Consider the following 24502-nt stretch of genomic DNA (forward strand, 5'->3'; position numbering starts at 1 on the left):
GGGAAATTTCACCTCCGCATTTGACTCATCTGTGCAGTGAAACACCACATACACACTAGTGAACACACACACTAGGGGGCAGTGAGCACACTTGCCCGGAGCAGTGGGCAGCCCTATCCACAGCACCCAGGGAGCTGCTGGGGGTTGGATGCCTTGCTCAACGGCACTTCAGTCACGTACTGTCGGCTCAGGGAACCCGGAGGGTGACAACCAATCAGAAAAGATGTTCTCACTTTGGAAAATGCTGTACCGGTCACAAGGCTGGTTCCCTAACCTTCAGCCCACAACTGCCCCCAAACTGAGTTCTGTTCTCCGCCCCCATGTGGTGTGAACTCTCGCACTACTACAGGTGTGGTTAAGTTAGGTTAGGTGTGTTACAGGTGTGGTTAGGTTAGGTTAGGTATGTTACAGGTGTGGTTAGGTTAGGTGTGTTTCGGGTGGGGTTATGTTAGGTTAGGTGTGTTACAGGTGTGGTTACGTTAGGTTAGGTATGTTACAGGTGTGGTTATGTTAGGTTAGGTGTGTTACAGGTGTGGTTAGGTTAGGTTAGGTGTGTTACAGGTGTGGTTAGGTTAGGTGTGTTACAGGTGTGGTTATGTTAGGTTAGGTGTGTTACAGGTGTGGTTATGTTAGGTTAGGTGTGTTACAGGTGTGGTTAGGTTAGGTTAGGTGTGTTACAGGTGTGATTATGTTAGGTTAGGTATGTTACAGGTGTGGTTATGTTAGGTTAGGTGTGTTACAGGTGTGGTTAGGTTAGGCGTGTTACAGGTGTGGTTATGTTAGGTTAGGTGTGCTACAGGTGTGGTTACGTTAGGTTAGGTGTGCTACAGGTGTGGTTACGTTAGGTTAGGTGTGTTACAGGTGTGGTTATGTTAGGTTAGGTATGTTACAGGTGTGGCTATGTTAGGTTAGGTGTGTTACAGGTGTGGTTAGGTTAGGTTAGGTGTGTTACAGGTGTGGTTATGTTAGATTAGGTGTGTTACAGGTGTGGTTAGGTTAGCTGTGTTACAGGTGTGGTTATGTTAGGTTAGGTGTGCTACAGGTGTGGTTATGTTAGGTTAGGTGTGCTACAGGTGTGGTTATATTAGGGTAGGTGTGTTACAGGTGTGGTTATGTTAGGTTAGGTGTGCTACAGGTGTGGTTATGTTAGGTTAGGTGTGCTACAGGTGTGGTCAGGTCAGGACCCTAGAGCAGAGGAAAGTTTTATGAAGATTATAAAATTGTATGTTATACTGACCTCAATATCATCCAAAACCACCAAAAGAAATGTGTGTAAAATGCTGATATTTCTCATGTTATAGGCAGCTAAAACATCCTGGGCTCAAACTGACCCCAAAGAACACCGATGCACACAAAATGTGTACAGGACACTGAAAACTGTGTTAATTTAACCTTCACCCATTTGACCCCATCAAATGAGGAAATGTCATTAAATATGAAGCAAAAAAATGTCAATCATTTATTTAGAGACGTTAAACATTGAAGGGGGTCAAACTGACCCCAAAGATAACGTGAGGGTTAAATGTTGCTTGGGAACCATAAACTATCGCTAACAATCAACACTGCTTGGCAGAAGAACTATTAATTTGGATTATTATTAACTATTAATTACATTATTCATTGTTTATTGGTATACTTTATCAAATTGTACTGTACTGCAGTTTATAAAAGTGATAACTCACCTATAACCATTTTGATGATTGATAATCATTTTGATTGTCCTGATCATCAGAATTGGCATTTTAATGTATTTTTATTGCCAATAAAAAGCTTATATGTGAATTCTGCCCTTCTCCATGGCAGCCCCAACTAAAAGAAACTCTCCTGGCTCAGGGTCCCTCCCACAGCCTTACTGGATTGGTCAAAATATGTGTGATGCTTCAAGTACAACCAATCAAAACGTCAGTAGCCTCAATGGCCAACGCAAAGTGTTATTGATAGGTTGAAACGTGGGTTTCAAATCAGTGTGAAACGGTGTGCAGCAGCTTTGAGGTGTTTTCTCCTGATTGGTGGGCGTGTCAGAGGTGTTACCCAATCAGCAGCGACATGTATATAAACACTGCTGTATTAAAAATGCAGCACACAATAGATTCTAATAAAGTCTCTGCACATGCGGCCGCTGCAGCTTGGTGTACACAGTTACTGAAGACTTCTGAAAGTGTGTTCGTTAGATTCATTTGTTAAAGCCAGATTCAGATTCTTTTAATTCTTTGAAAAGAGCTCCAGGAATGGCCTTCCCAGCTGCTGGAGTTGCACAGCTTGTTCGACGCTCCACCTTTTCCGTTTAATTAAACGTTTTTCTACGCTTACTTGGGGCTGAACGCAGCCCTGGACCAGGTGTTGAGAATGAAACCAATTAAACTCTCTTTTCTCACCTGACCTGTGAATTAGGGAGTCACTCAGGTAACGAGCAGTGCAGTCGTTGGGCATAAAGCACGACTCAGTAATATAACTCGCACTCTCTGTTGGTAGATTTTGGAGTCGATTTTTGTTGTGATGTGTTTTTCACAGTATCTAAACAAACAGCACTCATGCATGCAGCTCACAAACTGCCCTAGACAGCAGAATTATCTGGTGAGAGTGATAAACACACTGTGGATGAGAGAAAACAGCTTCTCTCCTTCCTACATTCCTGTATCTGTAACGTAATTTTGGATATCTGTGCTTTTTCAGCACTGTTTGTTGGTGGATTTATATCTGCACGCTTGTTTTACAACTAATAATATATGAAACAGACTAAAGGCTTAATGAATCAGTCTTAATGATAACAGACTGCAGAAATAACAATATGGAGAGAAGCATTACATAATCTTTAACGCAAGTTTTATATGAGTGCTTATTACAATTTACAGCATCTCGTGATCTTAAATGTAAAGATTCATTTTAAAATGTCATTTTCTCATCATCATTTCCAAACTTTTATACTGCCTTTAATGTTTGTGTACTTTATTTTTATAATGTTTATAATGTTTAGTGTCAGTGTTTATGTTCATTTACTGTTCGTTTTGTGTTTATGTACATTTTCACACTTTAAAACTAAATTTATGGTAAATAAATATCAGCCACATTGTCAATGCTTGGTCACCTTCGCTTACTAATAATCGGTATCAGCCCTGAAAAACACACACTGGTTCTTACGCCTCACAGAGAGAGGAGAGATCAGTAAAGTTAAGGACATACAGTATAAGCAATAATTTAAGGGGAATTCCACCAATTTTTCAAAATCTCCACCATAATTCAGTGTGTGAGATGTAAACAGAGTGATTCAGAGTGGTTTGGTGTGAAATGGTTCAGATGTCTTTACAGTGGTGGTGATAGGAACCAGGGGTCGCCATGACTACAACACAAATATAGACATTTTATTTACTATCCAGAACCACCAGTGAACCTACACGAGTCTTCTGAGTCTATATGGAATGTTGATGATGGAAAATAGTGGAAAATCTGAAATAATAAGTTTTCTTTGGGGACTATTTTGCCTCACAGCGCCCTGCATGTATCCCTCCACCATGAATGGAGTTTAAGTTCTCAAAACTATCATAAAACAGTGTCTCAGTCATCAGGCAGTGAATTCATAACCATTTCATGTAGTAACTTTCTGTGAGGGAGCTTTTAGAGGTGGACGTCTGGTTCCTATCACCACCACTGTGAACAGCTCTGACTCGGTAAGTTTATCTAGAACGGAGCGTTTCACACCAAACCGCTCTGAACGACTCTGTTTACATCCGCACTGTTTAATTGTGTAGAAACATTTGTGGAAATTCCCTTTAAACTGTCTAATATTTCCCATTACACGCGTGAGAGAGTCGGTGTGTCAGTGCTGAGGTACCTGATTCTGTCTGAGTGTGGACACCAGTTTCTGCAGTGAGATGTTCTCCTCCTCCAGCTCAGTGTAGTCCTGCAGCAGCCGCGCCTCCCTGAACTTATACTCCCTCACCTCCTCTCTCATCCTGCTCGTCTGGAGCTCCAGGATCTCATTACTCTGAGAAACAAACCGTGAGATACAGAAAGATTTTAACTGAACCTCATTACAGAGTTTGTTGAGTAATGTAACAGTGTAATGTTACTAAAGCTGGTTGATATGGAACAAATATAATATACTTTAAGAACTTTTCACGAAACACAACATGCCACAATTTAATTTTTCAGACATCTCATGAGTTGGAACAGACAAAATAGAACCAGAAGTGCCATGTTTAAAAAATACTATCAAAAACAATTAATACAAAATTTGTATTCAACATTTCACATCCTGCGCTGCAGTAATTCTAATTAAAGAGCACTAACTGTAATAATTCTAATCTCTTTGTAGTGAAATATGCGGCTATTCGTGTTTTTATCCATATTTCGGGACTATATCCACGATATATCTCAAAGAAGCATATTGTGACATGATTTATTACAATAACAGTTAATTTGTCATATCGCTCAGCCATAAATGTCGCTATTAAAAGTTACTGTCATGACAGATGCTGTAATGTTTGATGTGCGCCCCTTGTGTGTGAGTTAAACATTCATGGGACAAACTACTGCAAATCTACGTTAGTTGAGGACCCTCTGGCTCAGGGGGGTCGTCTACTGGTGGATCAAAAACTCTGAAAAAAAAAATAAGACTTTTTGAAAAAAAAAGTTTTAAAATACGATATTTATCCACACAAGATTAAATAAATAAATAAAATAAAATAATAAAAGACTTCTTAATGAGCATTTCAGGCTCGATGGCTGAGCGCTCTAGTGGATCTTTCCTATTGATCTTTGGCTTTTTGTCAGTAGGTGAAAAAATTATATCACGACACTTCAACAATGTTACACGATACACAATGTGCCATTTTTTTCTGATATCAGATGGCTCTAAAATAGAACCAGAAGTGCCACTTTTTTGTATTCAACATTTTGCACCGTGTGCCGCAGTAATTCCCATTAAGCAGCACTAATTCTGCTCCTTTCGTAATGAAATATGCAGCTGGTCTTCTGGTCATCAAAAACTGTAACCCTGCGTTCACACCAGCAGCAACGTCATTCGTTTTAAACAGGAGGCGGCGACACAGCCAGCGACGCGAGGCATGCGATCAGAGCGACGCGAAGACGTTCAGCTCTCCTCAACTTTATGCAGCTGAGCAGTGATGCGGAGGCTGACAACCAATCAGAAAAGATGTTTTCACTGTGGAAAATGCTGTACTGACCGCTTACTGTCGGTAAATGTTAAATGCTTAAAAATGCGTACTGACTGAAATGCAATCCTGATCAATGTTATCCATTTTTGGGGAGCTCTGACAGAAGGCCTAGCAGTTCATTCTTAGCTAAAGGAAAACAGAAGAATGTTGAAATCATTTTCCAAGACACAAGATTTTCCAGGGCATTTTACTTTTTCTCTCATTTTCCATGACTGGATAATTGGTCAGCTGTTTTCCAGGTTTTCCTGGACCTGTGGGAACCCTGTGATTTGTAGGAATCAGTGGACGGCGGTTCTACCTCTCTGAGTTCCTGCAGGATGTTTTCGAGGCGCTCGTTCTCCGCCTGTGTGTTGGAGGCCTGCGAGCGACTGTTTTTGAGCTCGGCCTGCTGCTCCAGCAGACGACCCATATAATACGCCTCCTTAGTGGCCGACTCCTGCAGCAGCACCTCCTCAGTGGTCTCGCTATCCTCCGCTACCTTTCTCTGGATGGAGTACGCCTGGCTGAAGGCCTGGGTGGGATGGAGAGAGTGAGATAGAGAGAAAGAGAGAGAGAGAGACAGAGAGCGAGAGAGAGAGAGAGGAAGAGAGAGAGCGCGAGAGAGAGAGAGACAGAAAGTGAGAGAGAGAGAGGAAGAGAGAGAGCGCGAGAGAGAGAGAGACAGAAAGTGAGAGAGAGAGAGGAAGAGAGAGAGAGCGAGAGAGAGAGTGAGTTATAAACAGACAGAACATGAATAGAACTTCCAGAACAGCTCTTTTCTCTGTGGGCTTGTGCCAAAACTGAGAGTATATGTTCAAATTCATCACCTTTAACACTGAAGAAAGTGTACCGTAAGTTGAGTTCCAGAGAGAAACAGATGGGAAGCTGGTTCCTGTACTAATAATCACATATAAAAATCGGAACCCAACTCCAATAAACTTGGGACAGTATGTGAAATGCAAATAAAAACAGAAAGCAATGTTTTATAAATTCACTTTGACCTGTATTTAAATGAAAACAATACAAAGACAAGATAATTTAATGTTGTACTTTATCAGCTTAATTATTTCATACAAACATGATCATTATGAAACTGTACCTGCGACACATTCCAGACAAGTTGTGACAGGAGCTATTTAAGACTAGAAACATTGTAAAATGTTCAGAACACATCTTAATCAGGTGCTATAATCATGCTTGGTTATAAAGGGAGCATTAAGGAAAGGCCTTTGTGAGTGAGGATGGGTCGGGACTTTGCCAAAAAATGCATCAGCAAAAAATCCAACAGCTTAAAAATAATGTTCCTCAATGAGTGATTAAAAGGATTTTAGGTGTTTCACCCTCTACAGTGGATAATATCATCAACAGATGCGTAAAAGAAAAGCCTGAAAACCACAACTGAATGACCTTCGACCCCTCAGACAGCACTGAATTAAAAATCTGCATGTTTCTGTGATGATATCGCCACATGGGCTCAGGAACACTGTGAAAAACAGGCTTTCAATAAACACTGTCCATCGCTGCATCCACTAATACAAATTAAGATTGTTACCAGTGTAAAGTTCAAAATTCCTGCATGTGTTATGGTGCTGGGGGTATTAGTGGAAAACCTGCACATCATGAATTAGCATATTAAAATATGGACTAAGTCATTTTACATGCTGCTGGTGGACCGGACATTGGGAGGCGCTGCAGTAAGAGACTACACAGCTATGTTCAGGACTATTTTTGTACCAAGTGCAATCAGCAGTGACAGCCCATCACTCTAACGACGTTTAGCCATGTTTAGTTGAGTTTAATGATTTACTTAATGGCTAAGACAAAGGTTATAAGTGGTGCAGGTAATCTGACATATTTTCATCTGTCCAAAAAGGTGTCCATCTTAAACTAGGTTTCATACAAAATAGAATAACCAACACCTGTCCCCAGGTAAGAGTTCTCATGAAGATTCTAAAGGTATATTTCCAAGTTTTAAATTCATTTCCAATAAAGTCACAATCGTGATAAATAAAAACTGTGATAAAAAAAGCACAAAAAAACAAAAACATGGACACTAAATTACCAGAGCAGGCAAGAAAATGATAGTAATTCTTTAAAAGACCAGCCCTCACTAAATGAAAGGACATTCCACTGCTCCCGTAAGAGCAGCAGGACATTCACTGCTCCTCTGAAAGTGGCAGCTGGACGATCAGTACTTTCTCCCAATGAGGTTAGTGGCTGAAATGCCCTTAAAGAGAAGCCGACCTGTCTAGATAATTTAATTCTGTTTGAAATCCTATTACACCTTCTCTGCAAATCACACCGCCAGTCTGGGCTGCTGCACCAGGTTTCTTTAAAGAAACATGAAAGTTATCATCCTTACATTGTTAAACCACTACGGTTTAAAAATACTACAAAACGTACACCTATAGGATGTGGTATGAGTTTACTGTATGTTATTGAGTAGGGCTGTGGATTAATTAGTGTTAATTAGAGTTTTACCATAAAGATGAAGCATATGGTGAGGACGGACCTGCCTGCTGTTCCAGTGGCTGTGTATGTGCCTTTTCCACTGGTGTTAAAGAGCTTCTCACAGCAGAAATCACGGCCTCTCCTGTGTCTCCTTCTTTGCAATTTGGCTACATGTGGTGTCAGAAGTGGGATAGCGCTCCCCTGCGGCAAAGAGTGGAAAGGCGATTCGATGAACTTCAAAGCAGACGGTGGCAGAGCCCGGCAAAAGACAGTGATGGGGACAGTGTGGCGAGGCTCAGCAGCGGAGAATGAGCGACGAGGCTTGACGATGGAGAAGCTGGAGAGAACAAAGCTGGTGAAAAAGAAGCGCCATGGCGAGCGGCACAGCTTTACGTGACAGAGGGGCATGAATGCCCCTGAACAAGCGCTTAGTGTGCCGGCGCTGCTGGAAGAACAGACACTGCAAACCTCAGCCGGGGGGAAATGGAAGTTGGCTGAGATGACTGAGATGCGTGTAGCATAAATGGCAGGCGGCTATTTGTTCTGACTGAAACGGGCTCGTCAATATCCCTACTACGACCAGGTGAGCTCAAACACACCAAGAGAGGCACATCAGACGGTTAGAAGGCTCAGGTCAGTCACCAGCAGTGGAGCCGAGGCAGAGTTGGGGTTCCAGTGTGCACAAGAGGCACCCTCACCAGCATCGACGGCGGGGAAAGTGGAGGGAGGCTGAGAGAAATGCTGTTGCTGCTGTCGCCGTCCCCAGTGGCGTCAGACTTGACACGGTGAGCTATGAGGAGTCCTGTCATGCTCAGGAGGAGTCATGAAGGCGAGGACGTGGCCCTGAGCGAGGATGGGAGTACTCGCTCCTAAGCAGCGTGATGTTTGCGCTGTCTGGAACTCCACCTGCCCCACGGACTTGGCTCGGGCTGTGGGAAGGATGACGTATGACAGGAGGAAGCTGGGGGCTCCGGTTCGCAGAGGGGCTGAAAGGCAGGGTATGCAAAGCACTTAATTTATATTTAAAAGTGTAAAAGTGCCGTTACATAAAAGCATTCATGGCGTCTCATCCTGCATTACTTCAAGATTGAAAATAATCAAAAAGTTTAGTTAGCATGGTAACAGCTCTGCTCAGCACAGAACATGTTCTATACTGGCTTACAAAAGCACTGAGAGTTCAGATGATAATTCAGATCTGTGGGACTGAAGTTGGCTGGCACTGAAGGGACACAATGCAGAAATCAAACCGGTTTTTGGATCTGTAGCCTAATCGACTAACTTAAGGCTACCTTAGCGAGCAGCTACAGACCCCAACGGAGCCTCACATCGCAGTACAGGTCTGATTGTGACTAACTGCAGCTCGAAATCAAACCTTGTCTGTGTTTTTTGGGACTGTAGTGTTTTGGCTAAGCGAACGGTAGCTTAGTTAGCAGGCCAGACGTGCTACACAGTACAGCACAGGCTTGGTTCCAGCTAAGTGAACCTAAAATGACCCGTTTAGAGGACATGTGAGGGTGCAGAATGGAGTGTCTGGTGTTGGAGTGAAAGCTGAGTGTGTTCTGTGGTGAGTGTTCAAACTAAATACAACCCGGCGTGTCTGACGGCACAATATTTATAACTAAACAAAAAATAAAATGAAACAAGAATATGTATTTGTTCCTGTGTGCCTACATAAAAAATAAATATGTATTTTTTTGGCTTTGTAATCTTTATAAAAAAGATGTTGAGGTAATGCTGAATGTTTCTCAGCCCTTCAGTGCACAAAAATATATTTAATTCTGATGTAAGTAGCTGTTAGTGACTCATTATTTTAACAGTAATTTAGCGCTTCTCAGATCGTCATCGTGATATCCGATAGCTTCATCGAACATTGCGTTTTATGTCACTATCAGGGGCGACTGTGCTCCAATCCGCCCTCACGCGAGTCTTAATGACATCCTTTATAGAGCCAGTGACTCAGCAGGATGCTGAAGTCAGTTTTATGGTTGAGTTAATAAATCGCAGCACAGTTTTCAGGTAATGTGAGTCACTGACAACAAACAAGACACTGAAGTTGACAGTCATCACTGTGCATGTCTCTCATTAATCTAGCTTTCACTGAAAATCCTCAGCTTTGTCTTTGTGTTTCTGGGTGAATACAGACGATGTGAAAGTGCCCTTGACTTCTACGTCTTTCTGCTTCCAGCTCTTTCGCTCACTCTCTCTCTCTTGAATAAACCCCACCCTGCTGAGAGAACGAGAGAGAGAGGAAGAGAGGGAGGAAGAGAGAGAGCTTTCATAGATTACCAAACCTCTCAGGAGAAACAAACCCAACAAAGAGAACACTGTTTTCAGTGCTTGTGCTCTATACTCTATATTTTGAGCTACAAAATGAAGCAACTAAATGACTCTTTCACTCGTATTTGATGACTGTTTCTGCCACAAGGGGGCAAACGAGAGCACTAAAGGAAATTTGTCCACAGTCACTCAAGACATCTTGTTTTTTCCCCCACTCTTCTTCATTGGTCAGTCTGTTCATGCCTTATTTATATTACTGAACGTTATGTTAGCATTTCTTGTTGCCCAACACTGCAACCACAGGCAACAGTAATGCACTCACAAAGATAGTTCTTTAAGGGTTCTTTAGTAAAGGGAAAGGTTCTGAACTATTTGCATGATGAAATTGTTCTTTGCATGGTGAAACAGTTCTTCAGATTGATGGAGAATGTGCTGTAGATGGTTCTATATAGAATGAAAGTGGTTCTATATAGCACCAAAAAGGGTCCTTCATCAGTGGTCACAGGACGCTGCCCACAGGACGCTGCCCACAGGACGCTGTTGGCTGGATATTTTTGGTTGGAGGACTATTCTCAGTCCAGCAGCGACTGAGGTGTTTAAAAACTCATCCACTCAGACCAGCACAACACACACTAACACACCACCACCACCACGTCAGTGTTACTGCAGTGCTGAGAATGACCCACCACCCAAATAGTACCTGCTCTGTGAGGGTCCATGGGGGTCCTGACCACTGAAGAACAGGGTAAAAGGGGGCTAACAAAGTATCAGAGAAACAGATGGACTACAGTCTGTAACTGTAGAACTACAAAGTGCACCTATATAGTAAGTGGAGCTGATAAAATGGACAATGAGCGTAGAAACAAGGAGGCGGTCATAATGTTATGCCTGATTGGTGTATATATATATATATATATATATATATATATATATATATGTATTAGTTTATTAGTATCAGTGTATTTAAAGCAGTATGAGTGGACGATGTAAGGGACCAGTGGAGAATAATAAGTGCTATCTGGCTGTATACTTTGCTAATCCCGTAACAACTGATCCAGAGATCTCACTGTATCACTAGCCTGTTTAGGAACCTCGCTAACTCCTCAGAGTGACATTGCCGGGTCACTTCTGGGGCTTTACCGGTGACCGAATGGTGGTTCATTTGAGCAGCGCTGCTGTAAACTGAGCTTCAGCTCTGCTGAGGAGAAAAACACACTCGAATCGATGCAGTTCTGCCTCAAGCTGCTCACCACACCTTCATCTCTAATCTGTAGAGTCGAAGCCTGGTCTCAGCCAAAAACAGCCAAAATGAAACTCTGTGAAGCTGAAACCCAACCTGAGAAACGGAATAACAATATTACTGTTCGTTTGGTCTGTTAAAAGAAACACTTATGCTATTTTAATTCCTGTGTAGGGATGAGCGAAACCACTCACTTCATCTCTGATCCGATACCAAATAATTACCATGGCTAATATCCTCTTTAAATGGTTATAAAAGGATTATTGGTAAATTTCTACAGTAAAAACCAGTAAATAGGTGACAATAAAAATTATATTTGAAAACCTTTGCATTAGTTTTAAATAAACATTTTAAATGTAGTTAATATATCTAATATTTCTCATTATCAGGCTGTTGTTAGAATATTATAAGATTACTGAACTTATTTCTAGAAATTTGTACTTGTTTTAAGCAAGTTTATCTACATTCTTGAAAAAGATGGTTCTTCATGGGATCTTTAGTAAATAAAACGTTTCTATTTAGAAACATGAACACTCAAAGAACCCTCTGCATGATTAAGTGGTTGTTTTTATGGTGAAATGGTTCTTCAGATGGATGGAGAATGTGTCGTGGGTGGTTCTATATAGCCTGGATCAACAGAGGAGCCCTTTTTGGTGCTGTATAGAACCCTTTTCCATACAGAGCTGAAGGAAAACTATTCAGACAGCACCGGCCGCTAAGGCTGAGTTCAGTACTCTCTTATGAAGCGATTCTGAACGGCTTAAAAACCTCCATCACCCCCCCCCCAGCCCCCCCGCTCTCCCATCACGGTTCATTCTGAAGAGGGGAAACAAACCCCGCAGACCTCTGTGTTTTAGGGCAGAATGACATCACAGCTGGAGTGAATTATGCAGTGAGCGTCTCTCTGAGTGGGAGATCCATCCCGACACGCTCGAGTCTTTCTGGCGCTCTCTAAAGAGCCACGGGAGAACCAGCCTCGGCTCAGCGTTCTATAATTCATACACGCAGCACGGGAACATCTCTGAGCTCCACTGCAGCAGCTGAAGAACCCGCCTGAGCTTTCCATCTCTCAGAGCAGAGGGAGATCACAGGCTGTTTATCGGGGGGCTTTACACAAATGCAAATGTAAACAATTAATGGAGGAATGACATCATGGTGAAGAAGCCCCGCCCCCGGACGCTTTTAGCAGCGAGGCAGAGTGAGAAACACAACACTCTGCGTTTTTCATTCTCACTCCTGCATCACACATGACACACAGATATCACTCCTGCACTGCTCACTGACGAACGAACGACTCCAGTCAGGTGGCATCTGGTATGCTAATTTGGTTTGTTGAATAATAAAAACAATTAGCATGTGTAATTAACGGTGGGCAACGTGACTATATTTTGTCATTATTATGATCAGTTACACCACAACATGCTTTTCTGAGCATATTATGGACATCGTCAGCACTTAGACCACACTGACCCCATGTTTCATTACAAAGAGAGCATAATTAGACCTGTTTAACTGGAGGCAGTGTGTAAAACGTTGAATAAACATTTTTAAATCATTGCATTCATTATTTTTTTAATGCAACTTATCCAGCTCAGAAAACAAAGACTGACACATACTGTGTAAAACGTTTTCAAGTATTGTGACATTATATTACTGCCTCCAGCCATATGTGTAATTATGATTATGAAGTATTGCTATACAGCGTCTTAAATGGGAGCTACGGCCAAAATAAAAATGAAACTACTTCTGAAAATGTTTGGTAAACATTGGGTAATGATATGGTAATATTATGGTAGCAAAGCATACTAACATCAATGTTACGTTATTTTTGTAGGTATTACTAAATTTTTAGTAATTTAGCATAACTACAGCATAGTTTTGGGTTAATAACCCTAATATTAGTAAACTCAATAATGAGTTATGTAAGAAAATGGTTTGTTAGCTTTATTTTTCAATTTTATTACCAACTAGTTACCACTACAGTTTCTAGCTTATTAATTAACAAGATATTCATTATCATTTTTAGATTAGTGTAACTTTTTTCTATTTTACGACAAACTTAGCACTGCTTCATTTTACGAGGCAAAGCTGTGCTAAAGAATATTACATAACATAACATAAATAAATGCCAGTTTTAGGCTAAAATGCCCCTTTACTGGTCACCAAATTGGTCATTCAGTACATCAGTGATTAATAGATTAAAAGGGGAATTCCACAGATCCGTTCTAGATAAACTTACCGAGTCAGAGCTGTTCACAGTGGTGGTGATAGGAACCAGACGTCCCCCTCTAAAAGCTCCTCACAGAAAGTTACTGCAGTAAATGGTTATGAATTCACTGCCTGATGACTGAGACACTGTTTTAGGATAGTTTAGAGAACTTAAACTCCATTCATGGTGGAGGGATACATGCAGGGCGCTGTGAGGCAAAATAGTCCCCAAAGAAAACTTACTATTTCAGATTTTCCACTATTTTCCATCATCAACATTCCATATAAACTCAGAAGACTCGTGTAGGTTCACTGGTGGTTCTGGATAGTAAATAAAATGTCTATATTTGTGTTGTAGTCATGGCGACCCCTGGTTCCCATCACCACCACTGTAAAGAGATCTGAACCATTTCACACCAAACCACTCTGAATCTCTCTGTTTACATCTCACACACTGAATTACAGAGGAATTTGAAAAACTGTAAGTGGGGAAATGATGACCAACAGGCACCAGACAGCAATAAAAATACAACACATTTTATATACGTCTCTGATAGAATCTCTTATTGTATATTTATTGAGGTAGACCATGTTCTTCATGGGAGAGATCGAAACTAACTTTGATATCCAGGCAATAATATTCATCCTGACTCAACACCAAACTAGAATTAGTCATAGGACGAGAGTTTCTCACATACAAGTGTCTTCTGGAAGATCAAAATACAGGTTCATCAGTTAAGGTAATGTTTACCAGCCATCAAATCAGCAGGTGAGGATGAGGATAATTCTGCAGTTTTCAGACACCTTGAGTGTAAAAGCCTGTTCCAGAACCTGCTTTCCTGTCTGCTCATCACTCAGAGATAAAGACTCAGACAGATGAGGTTCAGCACGTCTTCCTACCAGACATCTGAGTCAGGATCAGTTCTTCACGCTATCAAACCACCAGGCGTGTCTGATTCTGAGCACAATGACTCAGATATACGACCTGACAGCTCCGTATACTCACCTACCGGCCGCGTCACAGCGACACGTCAGCCGGCTGCAGATGATTGACAGACAGACAGGCGGTCACAGTGCTCGGAGAAGGTGCAGTACGGCTCTTTGACTAATACAGAAGATCTCTGAAGTCGTGAACTTCACGGTCCATCTGTTATACTGGTTAAAATTCTTTTTAAGCTCTTAGTTTTGTCATTACTGCTATGCAGGTATGCACAACAATGCAGATAACACATCTGGTGAAGAAGCTGACTTTACCTCCATGCTGTTTTTGCGGCGCTCAGAGAAGCCGCTGTGGGCTTTATGTAAACTCACCTTTGTCTCTTTAGGGTTAGGAAGCAATACTAAGGTTTTCCTATATATTATTTATTTCTGTTTTCACCCAATAAAAATATTGTGACGCGTGGTTTTCTCCAAGAAACTTGGGTGAGCCAGGGTCTTGGTCCATAATGCAGCTTTACTCAAAACTTAACTCAAAAGGAAGCAGTTACAACGGATAACACTTTAGCTTAGCCGCCACTACTCAGGAATGACTGCCTAGCCTAGCCTTGGCCCTCCTTTGTTTACAACTAGGCTATGTGAAGTTCCTGTAAACAACCCCCCCAAAAAAACAGCCCCTGTCCGACTGTCACGCATCCCTCCAGCCATGACTCTCTCCAATTCCCAGAACCCTCTGGGTGAACACATGACATCAATGTTGCCAGGTTCTACCTATCAGAGATCGGTTACCCTGAGTATTGATGTTCTTCACCTGTTTTATGTTAGTTTGTAATCCCAGGCTTTAGGCTGGGTTAGTTGTGAGGTATAGTTCTTGTCCTGATCTAGTCTTTGTGTCTCTGACCCATCGTTTGTATTACTGACCCTCCTTTTTGCCTGTTTCCTTTCTGGACTTTGGTTGCCTGGATTCATCTTTGTTATGTTTGTATATTGTTGGCTCGTTTTGGTTTTGACCTTCGCCTGTTTTTCGACCTTGGCTGAGGATTTTGGACAAACTAATAAAGCCTCTTTTTCACATTTTTACCACATGCTAAGTCTAAGACCACCACAACATTTTACACTTACTTCAATTGTTAAATATGGTTGTTATTGAAAGTGAAGGGACGTCCAGAATAATGCGCCACTGTTAATCTACAAAAAAGTTTTCCCTTATTTAAGCAGCCAAAACGGTTTTATCTAAAGAGAAACACCTAAATACACTGACACTGTAATCTTAATAGTCCTGTGATATAAATCTTTGCCTGTGCGTCCCTCACTAGTACAGCCCAGATGAGGAAACTGAGTCTGAAGTCTAAGCCCCCCCACAGCTGACGAGATCTGTTCAAGCGCAGAAGCCAGAACAAACCAAAAACACGTTTTGATGTGTCCTTTGAACCAAACACTACAAACTACTTACAAGATTTTTGTCAGATTTTATCAGTGATTTCAAATCTGTTTCTGAATTTTATGGCTGGAAATAACTGAGTAAACAGACTTTCCTATAAGGACTCTGCTGATACCCAGTGAGCTAGCCCATTAGCCTGTTAGCCTGCACTGTAGAGCTGGGCAGTATGGCAAAAATATAATATTGCGATACTAGAAATTTTCACGATACACGATACGTCACAATATTTATCTGATCAGTTGTAACTGAAAAACCCAGTAGTGCTACATTTTAAAAAATACTATCAAAAACTGTGAACACAATGATTTTTAATCAGTATTTGTCACTAAATCAGTTAAACAGGACTAATTTTGCTCTCTTTATAATGAAACATTCAGTTGGTCAGTGTCCACAAGCACTGATGTATATTCGATTTGTTCAGCGTAATGCGTTGTATTGTGGCATAGTTTATCACAATAATGATATATATTGTCATATGGCCCAGCCCTACTGCACTGTCTGCTGAATGTGGTTTATTAATGGTGGTAAACAAGGATGAAGAAGGCTTCACAGTCAGTTTTGTGGCTAATCATAATTGATCCATCACTCCTTACTCATCTCCACAGACTCCTGTAAACCACAGGACGGGTTTCTATGGAGCGCAGCGGGAGATTAGATTATGATACTGCATGATTCATGTGGCTGACGCTCCACAAACAAACAACTTCAGACTCACTGCAGCAAATCAGCATCAGCTGAACCGAAATGCTCAGAAAATACAATATTTACTTTGAAAAGACATAAAAAAGGTAGGATTTGGCTTTGGGCCCTTTGTCTACCTTTTCTGAACATTATCTGATGACAAGTGGAGAATGGCATTTTTCACAAATTATATAGTTTTTTTAATATATTTTTAATGGAATTTCAGCTGAATTTGGAATCTGTGACCAAACACAAAGCCTAATTTCCAGATGGAAATCAAATCAAAGTAAGGATGTACTTTAGGTTTTATAAAAATACAATAATACTGATTTACAATTGCAAATCGTGGGTGCAAAACATTCATAAAGTGCTGATTCAGACATTACAACGTAGGTTTTATTACGCTGCACCGTCTGATTGGAATTTGTTACAGAAAGACTTAAAACTTTCAGTTTCATTAAATAGTTCATTAAATAGTTTCAAAAACATTCTTCAAACAGTGGAACAGGGTAGAACTGCTGTCAGTGTTTTAAATGATTTGTTTGGGGTGGCTGATTATTGATTATTCTGTCTGATGTTTGAAGTGTGATGTTTCTCAGCCTGGACTCTCCTGAAGTTAATAATAATAATAATAATAATAATACTAACTGTGGACATGCTGACCACACAGAGTATCTTACCACTGTACAGCGTATCACCACAACAGGCGTCAGCCACGCAGACATAAACCTGATATATTACTCTAATTTCTGGCTGAATCACTGGAGACACTCAACATTACTCCAGCATTCGCCTTACGGGTAAAATCAGCAGGTGATAAATAGATTTTTAATAAATGATGAAGCCTGGCAGCGTCTGAGGTTGATGATCATTACTATTTCATGGTAGTCAAGGTCATCAAACGTCAGCTCTGCTGAACCTTAACAGACAGAACCAACATTCTCACCTGAGTTACCTACAAACAACCACAGGACAATATTAAAATATGTCAACACAGAAAGCGTCAAAAATTGACCTGAATATTGCATTAAAAAAAACTACAACTGTGTTTTAACAGTTCAAACACAACGTAAAGAAATATATTTTAAAATGAATCTGTGGCCTTAATCAGTGTTTGTGAATGATTACACTTCATTTTAATAAACTCTGACAAAAGACGAATAACGGTAAAAACAGAAACATCTGGAATGTCAATTTTGTCTGCTAATTAGTTACTGAGATCATACCAATTAAACAATATTATGCAAATTCATTTAATCATAATTAATTAATAATAATAACAATAATAATAATAATTATTATTATTATAGTTATTATTATTATTATTATTATTATTATTATTATTATCATTATTATTATTCTATGCTGAAAGTTTGTCAGCCTTTTATAGCCCACAGGTATCTACAGGCATATATACAACTAGAAAATGCAATAAGATCCATCCTGAGATAAAAAGGCAGTGCAATAATGAAAGTACAAGGAGGCTCAGGTAACAGCATATAATGACAATACTATATATGCTATAATAAATATGTGCAGATATTGGTACTGAGATAAAGTGTCTAAAGCGTCTAGGTGTGGAGTGACCATACCAACCGCTTAGCAACATCATAATAACCACCTAAGACACCACAGCAGCTCTGTAGTAACGCCCTAGCTACCACCTAGAACACAATATCAACCAATTAGCAACCACCTGAGGTACCATAGCAACCACTGATTAAACAACCAAACAACGAAAATAAAAGCTTTAACTTAAAATAACCCACAACCACACAAACACAGCAAAACAGCCCCCTCGCTTCAACCATTCAGTACAGAAACCTAATTAAGGGAAAAACAGAGACGAATATTTAACTCTTCACTGTTATATTAGCTGGTTTTGTCGAGCCAAACTTAACATTTCTTCAGAAACTTTCCTTTTCTTGTTATTATAATTAAAGCAACAACAACAACGACAACAACAACAACAATAATAAGAGTAATGATAATAATAACAGCAACAATTTAAACCAAGCTATATCATTCAGTATTGATTGATAAGAGTAAATGATTGTTGTACACATATTGTGACAGAACAGATCAGGTGTTGATGGAATTCAGCTGAGCTGTAAAATTCACACAAACTCAAACTCTGATCTCCTGCGAGGCGCTGAAAATGTTCCCTAATTCTAGCTAACAATCGCTACAGCTAGCATGTAAGGCTAATACTAGCTAGCCAGTGAGCAACTTGGTGTCTTAGTATATTTTTGGGCACTAAAGGAGGCCTTTTGGGGGACGTCTGGCTCCTAAGATCTACCTTATCTAACATCCTCATTTTTAAAAGAGGACAAAATCCCAGGAATGCAGAGGTCTGGATAAAATTTCAGAATTCAGAAATATATAATCAGAAGATGCTCAGAAGTGCTGAGATTAGATTTGGCCCCATCATTCCAACAGGAGAGAAAAATAAGAGAAAATAACTTCCTCCAAGTCACCCAATATACTTTTACTGTTATATCAAAACCTCATTTTTATTTGCTTTAATTTTTTTTTTTTTACCAAATTTTCCCTTTTAATGCATGTATGACAGTTAAAAAGCGTATATATTGAAAAACTTAATTTTCCTCACTTTTTTAAATAAGAAAGTTTGATGTAGTGTGTAAACCAGGGATTCTTAACCTCCATAATTGGTTCTATAATGATATATACCTTATAAAACACAGAGGAAAAGCCAAGTCACTTGAATAGGAAAAGACATGAGAACGCAAAAAATTGAATGTTTCTGGGAGTGTTACATTTCCCTTCGCGCTGAGGCGAACTTTAATCCCACAAACATGCAAACTTCAGAAGCATCAGCCAACAGGAAACAAGCAGGCGAGCTGTGGCATCACCTTTCTGAAAAATACTAAACGTTTCGGTCGATATATGGCTGCTCATCAATCACAGGTGCGAAAAAACAACCAGTCTCAAAATATTCTTAAAAATGGGCGCACTCTGAGCACCTGATGTAAAGACCTGCTAGATCTGCCCCAGAACTGTAAGTGCTGTTATGGTGAAATGGAAGCGTCTAGGAGCAACAACAGCTCAGCTATGGTAGACTACACAAACTCACAGAGCGGGACCACCGAGTGCTGGACCGTGTTTATCTCAAGTTGCATCTCTCTACAGAGCTCCAAACTATGTATGGAAGTAACATCAGCACAAGAACTGTGTGTCAGGATCTTCATTAAATGGGTTTCCATGTCTGAGCAGCTGCTCACAAGCCTAAAATCACTATGCTCAATGCCAAGCGTCGGCTGGATGGGTGTAAAGCGCCGCCACTGGACTCTGGAGCAGTGGAACCGTTTTCTCTGGAGTGATGAATCAGCTTCTCTATCTGTCAGTCTGGTGATGAATCTGGGTTTGGTGGAGGAGGGATGATGGGCGGGGCTGTTTTTCAGGGTTTGGGCTCTCAGTTCCAGTGAAGGGTGATGTTGATGCTGCAGCACAAAGACATTTTACACAGTTATCTGCTTCCAGCTTTGTGTCAGCAGTTTGGGGAAGAGCCTTTCCTGTTCCAGCATGACTGAGCCCCTGTGCACAAAGCAGCTCCATAAAGACATGGAGTGACCAGTTTAGTGTGGAGGAACTCCAGTGGCCCTCACAGAGCCCTGACCTCAACCCCACTGAATACCTTTGGAAAGAACTAGAACAGAGATTGTGAGCCAGACCCTCTCGTCCAACATCAGCGTCTGACCTCACAAATGCTCTTCTGGATGAATGGGCACAAATTCCCACAGACTCTCCAACATCTTGTAGAAGCTTCACAGAAGAGTGGAGGCTGTTACAGCTGCAAATGGGGACCAACTCCATATTAATGCCTATGGCTTTGGAATGGGACGTTCAACAAGCTCATACAGGTGTGATGTAGTGAAGTATGTGGTCAGGTGTCCACATACTTTTGATGTTTATACACTCATTCAAGTTGTAGGGAGCGTTTCAGACCACACTGCTTTTTGAACAAGGAACAATACAGGACAGCCAATCAGAACAGAGCTAATTTACGTATGTCAGTGTTTAAGACTTCGTAACAGAAACAGCTTGTTTAATTACAAGGGATAAAGAGAGGTTAGAATATGGTCAGGTAAAAATAAATGATGATGGTTTTTAGTACATTAAACTTTTAAATTCGTAAGTGAACCTCAGAGAAGTAAATAAAATATAGAATAATAGAATAATGTAATAATGTAATAATGTAATAATGTGGGCCCTCATTTTGGTGAAATGAGGTTTTGTTACGACAACAGCAATACATAAAATGACTATTTGTTCATTGTTTACAGAGTTAATGGGTTTGTGTTATTAGTATTCAGCAGCTGTGTGGGGTAAATACAGCTGTAGTCCAATCTGAAGCGAGTGAAAGTGTTTAGCTTCAATACATCACCTGTAAAGCCCTATTAGAGCTGGATTATTTTGCCCAGAGGAGGTCCTATAATGTAATATGTGTGATTTGATTGGTCAATTCGTACAGGATAAAGGATCCTGTAATTTCCCCTAATTACCCCAAATAGCCCAGATCCAAACATCATCACAGGCTCCACTCTTCCCAACAACAGCAACACACTGTGCGGCTAAATGATATAGACTAGCGTTAAGATAGTGAAGCCGGTTCATTCAGCTCACCAAACGCCACCCAATGAGACAGAAAACACTGCTTTGCAGGAGGAGCTTTAAAGCTCATCCTCCTTCTCCTTTAATTCGTCCATCACCAAAAGTGTTGTGGATTTCAGTCTCGTCATGAACTTGAGGATAAAAGGTCAAACTAATGCTAAACATACACAAGACGACTTTGAAAAGACTTTGAAAGACTGAAGTCTGACACCCTCTCACATCTAAAGACAGTGTCACGGTTTTTAGTCACATGATTTTGCAAAGACTGGGAATCTTTCAGTGTCACTATTTACAAGACTGCAACTGGATTTTAGAGCTGATTTCCCATCATGCACCTGGTGGAAATTTAGAAGCAGATAAACACTTTTCCTTCCACTCTGTAGTGGTACAGATGGGAAGATGCGCTGGCTGGGCGTGTAACGATCTGGAGCTCAGTTCACTGTAGAACCGTTACAGATCATCACCCAGAATCTTTAATTAACCTGTACTTTTTAAATTTGATATGAAGATTTACACATCAACACAACATGCAGCCATTCAGCACTGCTGACTGGGTGAACTAAACCTTATTTACTAAACCAAAACAAACAAACAAAAAAATAATAAGAAACCACTGTAACAGAAAGCATAAAAATAAAAAAAATTGATGATTCTTCAATAAAGCCGTTATTAAAGTTCTCTGTACATTTCCTTACTTCACCGTTACACTCAGTGAACCGGAAATATTAAAGCAGCCAGTTTACATTTTCAGTTAATATGATTATTGTTTTAAAGTTGAGCAGATTTGCCTTTTTACAGATTTCAGGCTCTAACGCATGCATTCTCCTCATAGGGCTCAACACTGTAGAGATATCAGTCCCAATGCTCTGAACCACACTTCAGCAAACTGAGTCTGAATTATTCACACAGAAACAAACCCTGACTCAAAATGCTGACGCGTACGCACTCTGGGGTTCTTTTAGTTCTGTAGGAGAATCTCAGCCAGAACACAGACAAACAGAGAGATCACAAAACCCCACGAGGGAACGTCCCCCCTTGCCAGATTTGCGTAACCCGTTTCTAACAGCCGCCAACTCAGGCATGTGAAATAAAAGGCCTCCTTTCAGAGTCACAACCAACAGCAGACTGGAACAGCAGATTACACTCATCACGCACTCCAAATAATCATTTTAGGGTGAAGACTGTATTCTAGGATCCATATTTAGAAGCAGAAAACAAAGCTGACTGCAAATGATGTCATTAAAGTACAGAGTGTCGCTGCTGTACAGCTCAGGCTGATCACAGTGAGGCTGTAGTCTGTGTCCGAACTGTGAGTCAGCGTCCTGTTAGTCCATACACAGCCGCCCAAAGCTGCACTGATGTCATCTCATCACCCCGAGACCGTCTCGTCTCAGACGCTCGCGCCCTCCTCCGCCTGCTAACCTTCAGAATAGAGATATCAGAGTAGTGCCAACGCTGCAGGCAGCAGGACCTGAGAGCGAATAGTCAACTTAGTAAACGGCCGCAATGGAGCAACATGAGCAGCATAACAGGATAAAAATGAAGAGCCTTAAGACTCTTAGTTACACACAGAGCACGGCGCGAATAAACAATGGGAAAATACGACATATTTAAATGAGACTTTTCCACAACAGTGCTATACTCCCCGGACAGGACGTGTTTTTGATTACACTGTGAAAAAATGGGCAGAAAAGCCATCAAAAGTTTGTGCTGGGCAATATGACGATTTATACAACACGTTATTTCGCCATAACACCATGAGGCTCGGACCCGCATTTCTTCTGATTTTTTTCTGTAAAGCTGCTTTGTGATAACAGCTGCTGTAAAAAGCGCTACATTAATAAACTTTGACTTGACTCAACTAACTCGGTGGGCACTGCAGAGGGGTCTTCTCTGCTCTCTCTCAGTACCTCCCAATAACTTGCTAATGGCCATGAAAATTCCCCTTAGCAAGGGAAAATGAAACGGAAACTGGGTAGCAGTGAAACAGCAGCACGTCTCAGCTGTCACGTATCGTCGGTTGCTCGGTAACAGACCTAAAAACTTATTATCTGTCTTGATTGAGCTGTTTCCATGTTTTGGTATTCCCACCACGACTGTGTTTCGTCTCAATAATCCACTTGCATAAAAAAGGAGAAAAAAAACAACACAGGAGTTTCCAAAACTGATTAAAAGCTCCAGAGAAAATGAGGCTCCTAACAACCACCTGGAAGAGCTGGTCGACCCCAAAACTGCCCCATCAGATAAACAGCACTTAAAGCTTTCATCTCTGAGAGAGAGGAGAAAATCAAGCTGATCGGATCTGAAAACATCCACAGGTGTTTCTGTCCATCCTTCCACTGTGAGAAGACGACTCAGCGCTGTGGGTCTGAAAGGATGTGTAGCTGATCAAGAAGAACCTCACTGAGAAAAGGAGACGGACACATCAAACAAAGAAGCTGAACGATGGACTGACCACCCCAGAGTCCAGACCTCAACACCACTGAATGTGTTTGATTACTTCAGAAAATGATCAACCAGCTTCTAAGACTGAACTTTGGAGGCGTGTCTGCAGGTTCTTTGAGTCTCCTGAGAAGAACGGAAGCTGGAATAAAGGTGAAGAGTGACTCACTGAGACTCACACAGCTGAGAGTAGATGTAGCTGTTGAGGCTTTAGTGTTATTTTCTGTGAAATATGTTTTCTACTTTTTCCTGATGCTGAAAAACTTGTATTTAATGGTCATTTTGACTGGACATTAAATAAATGTTGGTTTCTCTCTGACGTTTGCACAGTGCTGCACATTAGAAACACAGAAGCCCAGAAATTGGTGAGTGAAACCAGAACGTGTGCTGTTTTACCGGACGCCCCTCTGCTCACGTCCACTTCACGCCCACACCGAGGAAAACAGCTGACCCTGAACTCATGGCGGACGTTGAAGCTGGTCAGCTCTCCACAATGAACCACCAGAGGAAGTGACACGTCACTGTCATGACGGTCCACCACCGACAGGCAGCTGTCACTTTTACAATAAGCAGGAGGCCCAATAACGTGTCCCCCTGATGATACATTTACAAATATGCATGTAAAGTGACAACAAAGGAAATTTTAAAGACCAAAGAAGCCTAAATCTGTGTTTACTTTCTAACCAGATCATTCTGTGCCACATTTAAAAATACTATAATAATAATAGTAATAATAATCATCATCATTGTCATATATCTGCACATATTAGTAGTGTAGATATAGTCATGGTGACCCCTGGTTCCTATCACCACCACTGTAAAGATGCCTGTAGATAAGTTTTTTATATCTATTTTTCTTTTTATATTGTATCACCCGTAATATTATAACTGTCCTGTGTTGTGTGACTGATACTGGCTGCTGATTTTCCTCTGGGATCAATAAAGTATCTATCCATCCATCCATCCATCCATCCATCTATCAAAAATTTCTCATTCTGAGAATATTGTAAGATTATTTTCACTTGATAATTTCTATACATT

At 40.8% G+C, this 24502-nt stretch overlaps 1 protein-coding gene across 1 annotated transcript in view; it reads right to left on the reverse strand.

Annotated features, from left to right (window-relative positions):
- Window positions 1-24502, reverse strand: part of LOC118811400 (protein bicaudal D homolog 1-like) — a 40529-nt gene that overhangs the window by 13565 nt on the left and 2462 nt on the right. Inside the window, exons 2-3 of the mRNA XM_036575572.1 lie at window positions 5473-5685; window positions 3830-3982 (exon numbers count right to left, since the gene is read on the reverse strand). Of these exons, the coding sequence (XP_036431465.1) occupies window positions 3830-3982; window positions 5473-5685 (366 nt within the window). The remainder of the gene's footprint in view (window positions 1-3829; window positions 3983-5472; window positions 5686-24502) is intronic.

This window comes from Colossoma macropomum, unplaced genomic scaffold (genome assembly GCF_904425465.1).
Source record: "Colossoma macropomum unplaced genomic scaffold, Colossoma_macropomum, whole genome shotgun sequence".
Classification (NCBI taxonomy): domain Eukaryota; kingdom Metazoa; phylum Chordata; class Actinopteri; order Characiformes; family Serrasalmidae; genus Colossoma; species Colossoma macropomum.